The 7,066-nt window shown below is 43.6% G+C and overlaps 1 protein-coding gene across 1 annotated transcript; it reads right to left on the reverse strand.

The window, feature by feature from the left end:
* Window positions 1-331: 331 nt before the first annotated feature.
* On the reverse strand, window positions 332-6,644 carry LOC100282153 (uncharacterized). The gene is made up of 11 exons (NM_001155065.2): window positions 6,298-6,644; window positions 4,663-4,759; window positions 4,471-4,562; window positions 2,986-3,117; window positions 2,701-2,886; window positions 2,458-2,621; window positions 2,270-2,348; window positions 1,872-2,000; window positions 1,404-1,531; window positions 911-1,291; window positions 332-819 (listed from the first exon to the last, which is right to left on the reverse strand). The coding sequence occupies exons 1-10, from the start codon at window positions 6,496-6,498 to the stop codon at window positions 916-918; spliced, it is 1,584 nt and encodes a 527-aa protein (NP_001148537.2). The 5' UTR covers window positions 6,499-6,644; the 3' UTR covers window positions 332-819; window positions 911-915.
* Window positions 6,645-7,066: the final 422 nt, after the last annotated feature.

Here is a 7,066-nt window from a genome sequence, read left to right on the forward strand (position 1 = left end):
ACTCGCTGTGCTCCGGAGCCGGAAGTGTCCCTCAAAGCGCAAAGGGCGCACTGGCGGATCGCGTAGTGCCTTCGTCTCTTTCCCGCATCGGAAACAATTCCTCCAGTGCTGCCGCGCCCAAGCTAGCCTCGCTGCTCTCGATCGGCGCTACAATTATTCCTTGCTCCCCAGTCCCCACCGATGCAATCTCCTTCTCCACCCGCGGCGCCAAAGCACGGAGGTATTTCATCGCAGATGTATAAAAAGAAGCAAATAATACTACTGTTGAGAAGAAATTGGTAAGATTTGCGTTGTGAAGGGCCTTGTATCTGCCTCTTAACTCGAAATTGAATTTGGCATCAAAACATTCGCCTTATTTTCCCGCCAACAATGCAGAAGCAAACAGCTTTTAGAAATCAATTTAGCCTCGACCGTAGTAAAACAAGGCCGAGCAATATGCTCAAATGTTCCCACTCAGGTTTACCCACTCCGGACAACCTGCAACGCAGACCATTCCCGAGGAACTTAAAAAACCAAACCAATCAGGAATGCCTTACAGTAGCCAGATATAATTAAACGACGCACAACCTAGAGTAGCGTTCTCAAGAACCCACGCTCTAATGTTCGACGATTATATAATCCTTGTTACAGACCCTGCGATATTGATAGCCATGGTTCACTTGGGAATATAATGCTCAGCCCATCTCCCTTCGAAATCTTGAGTTTATTGGACTCACCACAAACCATTATATCCCACGTGGAGTCGACCAGACTACATTTGTCACGACAAGCCAATGCCAAGCCCATCACTGAGGGAATTAACACCCTTTCGATCAAAGACTGCAAAAGAGGAATACCAGGACCGTAAATCCTTAGCAGAATCAATGAACCGTAAAACATTCTATGATGAGCATGGTATGGCTGGGAGAACCTGTATCAGTTGAAGTTCAGACCACCAGCAGCAGGAGGGTTGCCACCTTGGTTAAAGTCAAAAACAGCAGGAGCAGCTTCCCCGGCAGTAGCCATTGCGTCATCTTCCTCCTCCATCCAGTATGTCTCAAGAAGCTTCACAGCCTTTTCATAGATTTCATTGTTATCGTGGCTCTGTAGGTTCTCGATCTTTTCCAGGCCTTCCGCTTCATCGATCATCTGAGCTAAGACATTAGTGTCACCTGTTGCACCCATGGTCTTGTCATGCTGCCCTACTTTAAGAATATTCTCCAGACCCTCCAGACAAACTGTTACAATTCTCGGATCAGGGCAGACAAGAAGGTCACACAATGGCTTGATGCAGCCCTCAGACACCAAGTACCTATGCAAGACAAAACATGAGTTCTAAATTCCGTTCAAAGGTGACATACATAAGTTGCATTGCACACAACTGCACAAGCCAAAAGGCAGTGCAGCAAGTCAAGGTAGTATACTTGATTTGCTCATGAGAACCACCAGAGGTAGCATTTGAGATGGCCCAAGCAGCCTCCTTCTTGATATCAAACTCTGCTGTTTGAAGCAGTTGCAACAAAGGAGCGATGATACCGGCACTTATGACAGCCTAAAAATTGAGTACAGCAAAGCGAGTAATCAATTACTAACATTTTTTGAACACATGAAGCAAAGAAGCATGTAGTGAGAAAATATAAATTATTAATAGTGACAGCCGAACAAGTTTTAATTTACAGATGTACTAACTAATGACACTAAGATATGAAAGAACACTGCGCTAACAAGAGGTTATGTGGTGCTAATTCCAGTCAAGAAATATGTGCTGTGTACACCCACTTGCAACACTCATTTGCATCATAACCACTGGACTAGAAAAATTTGATGTCATCCACTTAGTAACTGTAAAAACAAATTAGTAGAAATGTGGCATAGGACTTTCTGTATGTTACCTGTATCTGATCTTTGTTTCCAGCAGTAATATTTGAAATAGTCCAGCATGCCTCTTTCTTAATGCTTTTCTTGTGGTTCTGCGTCAACAGATTCAGGAGGCGGGGAAGAGCTTGATGATCAATAATACACTGCAAAAGATAGAATAAAAATCAATAAAGTGGTACATAGTCACAAGTAACTTTCATGGTGCTTCATTAAATGCTTGTGACAGTGCATTAGTTCATCTGGTACCACAACATTAACAAAAAATCAGAATCACTTATGTTTGGAACATGTGATGTGATGAAATATAGCATGACCCATAATAAATAATCATATCCACACAAATTTAGCTCTGATAACTAATTGCATAAAGTTTGCCGGACATAGAAGAAAGCCACCAAACTTGAAATCCCACCTGAGTTTGCAAATCATCTCCAGTGACAATATTCCCAACAGTTCGTAGAGCAGGTATAAGCACCGATGGTGATGGATGGCTGCATGTGGTATCAGCACACATCATATACAAGATTAAAAAAACTGGTGCAAACAACAAAAACTATCGAAGTAATCAACATGAAGTTGTTACACATCATTTTCACATACAGGAGAAGCTCCACGAGCCGGGGGCAAACACCAGCTTCAATCACAGCCTGGATCTTATCATTAGTGCCGTCAGATAAGTATGACAGGGCCCAGCATGCATCAGTGAGAACTTCCTCGTCGTTGGAATGGATAAGTCGTGCAAGTGCTGGCAGAGCAGGCTTAGTCTATAACAGCCAAAGATAAACATGTTTAGTTAGTTACCACAGTTACAGAAAAGCAGTTAAAAGAAGTCTTGTTTAAAACCTGATCAAATGATGGCTGTGGTTTTCCCCTGCAGAAGTTAGACAAAGTCCAGGTGGCATTCCGCAGCATGGAGAGCTTAACATGCTCATTCAACTGGGCTAGCAGAGGCATCAACGCACCATTGGCGAGAACAAGGTCGCGGCACTTCGGAGAATCGCCAGCAACATTACCCAAAGCCCACACAGCCTTTTAATTGTTTTAAAACAGAGAAAATGCATTACTGTCACATCACACACTCCTAAATAGCAAATAAAAAGCAAGAAAGCCAAAAGACTGAATAAATACCTGCTCACGAACATCATCACTACCAGACCCAAGAAGCTTCACAAATATAGGAACAGCCCCATGGTCAATAACAGCCTTTGTATTTTCTGAAGTGCCAGAAGCAATATTTGTGAGAGCCCATGCGGCTTCAAACTACAAAAGAATTATAAAGCTCATGAGAAATTCATTTTCATCCAGCGACAACGGGGTCATGGTTACTAAAAAATCGCTTAAGCACCTTTTAAGCGCCAAAACGCTGCTAAGTGTTAGTGTGTTTCACGAAAAAGAGTAAAGCGTCTGTTTTAAGCGCTAGTTTAGACGTTTAAACACTATGGGCCGTGAAAAGCCACGCTTTACCGCTTTAAGGAGGTCCAGCTCCAGCCTAGCCCGTCAGGCGTCATCCGCCATCCACCCGCTGCCTCTGTGCCACTGCGCTTATCATTTGCCACAGCGCCGTCGCCGCCTCCCCTGCGCTGACATCCGCCGCGGCCATCCATCGCCGTCGGTAAGCCCTCATCTGCCGCCTCCCGCCTGCCCTGCTCTCAGCTCAACGAGCTCGTCCAAGTCTGTGCCTCCCCTGCTCGCCCCCCCCCCCCCCCCCCCGCCTCCCATGCTCGGCTGCTCTCATCCACCTGCCCGCCTGCCCTGCAGTGCCCTCATCCTCCTCCCCTGCTCTCATCCGCCTCCCCTGCTCCCATCCAGATCGTCTGATTTGCTCTGATCTTTGCAGTTGCAGAGTGAAATGGCAAGCAATAATGATGTGAATGCATCTGTAGCTGTCAGAAGTGATGGCTATGATCCTTTAAAGGATCCAACAAGGAAGAGAGATTGAGATGATGGTTACTAGTATTGATGATTTGGATGATGGTTACTGAGAGATCATAGATGGAAGGGAAAATGAGAGTGACGCTAGTGTCATTGTGGTTGTGCGCACGTCATTTTAGTTGATTATGTGCTTGTGATTGTCACATGTCATTTTAGAACATGTCTTTTAGTTGATTGTGTGCTTGTGGTTGTGGGCATGTCATCTTAGAACTTGTTACTATGGGAGGTTGATATTTCCCTTGATATTATTATGTGAACTTATGTTATATTCACTGTTCTTAAGGTGTCGCCTAGGCGTCCAGGCGGAGGTCCAATGCCTAGGCGCCTTGCCCGCCTACCTCGCCTAGGCGCCGCCTAGGCGCCGCCTAGGCGTCCAGGCGGTGGTCCAACGCCTTGTCTCACCTTACCGCTTTAAGAACCATGGTTATATTGATATTTTGTCCATGTTTAAAAAGACGTTTTAAAGCTCGATTAAACATTTTAGAGTTAAAAGGCACTCATGAGCGCTTCAACGTTTTATCGCTTTACATGAACGGGATACAACAACAACAACAAAGCCTTTTTGTCCCAAGCACGTTGGGGTAGGCTAGAGATGAACGGGATACAACAACAACAACAACAACAAAGCCTTTTTATCGCTTTACATGAACGGGATATAAGATTTATATTGTATCAACATACCTGCAGCTGGGGGAAATCCTCTCTGGTGAGAGACTGCACAAATCTTGGAACTACACCTGTTTTGATAACTTCTTCGATGGGGGGACTCCTCTCTGGTTCAGAAACAAGGTTCAGTCAATGTTTACAGACAGTGTATAATGGGCCACCATTGATAAACAAACTAAGACACCTGTAAAGAGAGCAAGTTAGTACCTATAGAGAGCAATTTGCGGAACTGTGTGGTGGCCTCAAGCTGAAGGTTATTATCATCCGAATAAACCCCACTAACCATAGCTGGGAGGCTTTCAAGCTACCAATTTATAACACAACAAATATCAGAGCATGTATTGTCGGTACCAAAAGAACCTAAATTGTACAACGGACACATAACAATATATTGTAGTAGACTTAATCCCAGATATGTTTTGCTTCGCACAATATGAAACTTCGCAACCAGTTAGACCTCTATAGAGTGTGGGATTAGCATCGACTCAGAAGAATCCAACACAGATACTTGTATAAATGGTATCGGTGTGATAAAATTCTACAGACATGAAGAAGCTAACAATGCCAGAGAAAGCAATTCAGATAAAATAATGTTAATTAAAAAATAAAACATATGTATCTATAAGAACATAGCTCCAAGCTTCTGTTGTTAAACAAGATTAATTTCGTTAACACTTTTGACCACATTGGTAGACAATAAGATTCAGTGCGACAGCTTTGGCACAGTAAAGCCCACTTCTAAAAGGTAGCTAAGTGGCTTCAGTTTAATTTTGAATCAATTAGGTATGAATTAGGCAAGGATACATCAGAACTATGTGTTATCTCATAACAGCAAAGAAACATCGGATCCACGGATCAAACAAGACAAACTGTGTACATCAACATAACAGTCAGCACAGCAATAACATGATAAGCACTGACTCTGAACTCTGAAGAATTCATAAGCATGACTATGCAAACTTATTCCAAATATTAAAACAACATCAGTCATGAAGTGTTCCAAGATAAAGAAGATAACAAAACAATCAATAACAAGACCAACAAAGTTCTCCGCCACCATATCTTGCACCTGATTAGGACAACAACAGAAAAACATCCCTAAAAATCAAGAGCTATTACTTGGTCTAGTGATCAAGACATGGTGATACAAACTAAAATGCAGTGAGAACGTATCATATGGTGATAGTTTACATTCATTGACAAATAGAGACTAAAAGGAATAAGAAATCTTGCTTAAATCAATAATAAAAATGACTGAGACACCAACAACTTGGCGAATCACCTATAACATGTTCTAGAAAAATACCATCCTGAAATATTAAAGTCTGCATGTCTAGAACCTAAGAACCATATGACTGCACTTTATTTTCTGAATGCTATGTATGATAGGTATACCTAAGAAATCACAAGCATAAAGTAATAAAACTCCTGGTATATCTAAATCAATACCAAACGCTTGTCTAAACACAACTAGCATGCGTGTAAAATCTAATTTCTAGAGAACTAATCTAGTCATCAACCCAATATTAATCAGAATCAGAATACTAAAAGGTTAATGGTAGCTGAGAGTACTGTGGCAAGTACCAGACACTCTGAGTGACAAGTAAACAAATATGCAAGAAGCCTCCTGCAGAAACTACTCATAGTAGTCACATGCGAGCTCGAATGTGCAACTTGCATTATTAAGCATAAAAGGGCGAGTATAACATATTGGCATTGCATATCGGTCGAACCAATCTACCACACTTGTACTGAACACAACACTAGAATACCACCGCAACAGCAAAAGGAGAGAAAAAACAGAAATCGGAACAGAGACCGGAGTGGGCGGCATATCCTCACCTTCTTCTCAACCCCGGAGGGAGGGGCAGGGACCTGGGCCTGGAGCCCCTCACGGCGCCTCTTGAGGAGGCTCTCCTCACGGCGGCTCTTGCGGATCTCCACCATATTGTCCTCGCGCCGCCGCCGCCCCTCCTCCGCGTCAACCGCCACCTTGTAGCGGTTCCGCCGTACCTCGACCCGCTCGCTCGGACGCAGCGACATGGGTGGCTAAGCACCGCTCTTTCTCTACCACTCGGTCTCGCTCGCTGAAACAGCGGCGGCGGGAAGGAGGCAAAACCCTAGCCGGGCGTCGAGGCTTGGGGAGCCAAGGGGAGCGGGAGGAGGGGGGAAATGAGAGGCGGGGGACCTAGCGCCAAGTAGGAAAGCGGAGTTAAACTCACACCACGATCGAAATATTATTTTCCTTTTCTTTCTCCTTGTTTTCTTTAGGCCATTAAATTGCATTCTAAAATGTGGAAACATACGTAGAGATTAGATGGCAATGGTACCCGCGATTCGATAACCGATGGGTATTTACTCCATTAAGGTTAGTTTGGGAGCTACAAAACCGCAGGGAGTTGGAAAGACCTCTTCAATCCACTCTGGTTTTGTAGGTATGTGTATGGGCATAATATTCTACTCATGGGTTTCTTATTGGACAAAATATTTCACCCAATGGGTAAATGGGTATTATAATGTTCTGTCATCACTCATACTAGTTAACCCGTGCGTATAAAATATCTAGTATAAGCTTGGCCCAAAAACATAAACTTGGGCTACAATCATTCAT

The sequence above is a fragment of the Zea mays genome, chromosome 8 (assembly GCF_902167145.1).
Source record: "Zea mays cultivar B73 chromosome 8, Zm-B73-REFERENCE-NAM-5.0, whole genome shotgun sequence".
In the NCBI taxonomy this organism is placed as follows: Eukaryota; Viridiplantae; Streptophyta; class Magnoliopsida; order Poales; family Poaceae; genus Zea; species Zea mays.

Coding starts and splice junctions, on each gene's coding strand:
- LOC100282153 (NM_001155065.2), bottom strand. CDS start 6,498: ATGTCGCTGCGTCCGAGCGAGCGGGTCGAGGTACGGCGGAACCGCTAC. Junction 3,118..4,470: donor AGGATTTCCCCCAGCTGCAG/GTATGTTGATAC, acceptor ATTCTTTTGTAG/TTTGAAGCCGCATGGGCTCT. Junction 1,532..1,871: donor GAAACAAAGATCAGATACAG/GTAACATACAGA, acceptor CTCAATTTTTAG/GCTGTCATAAGTGCCGGTAT.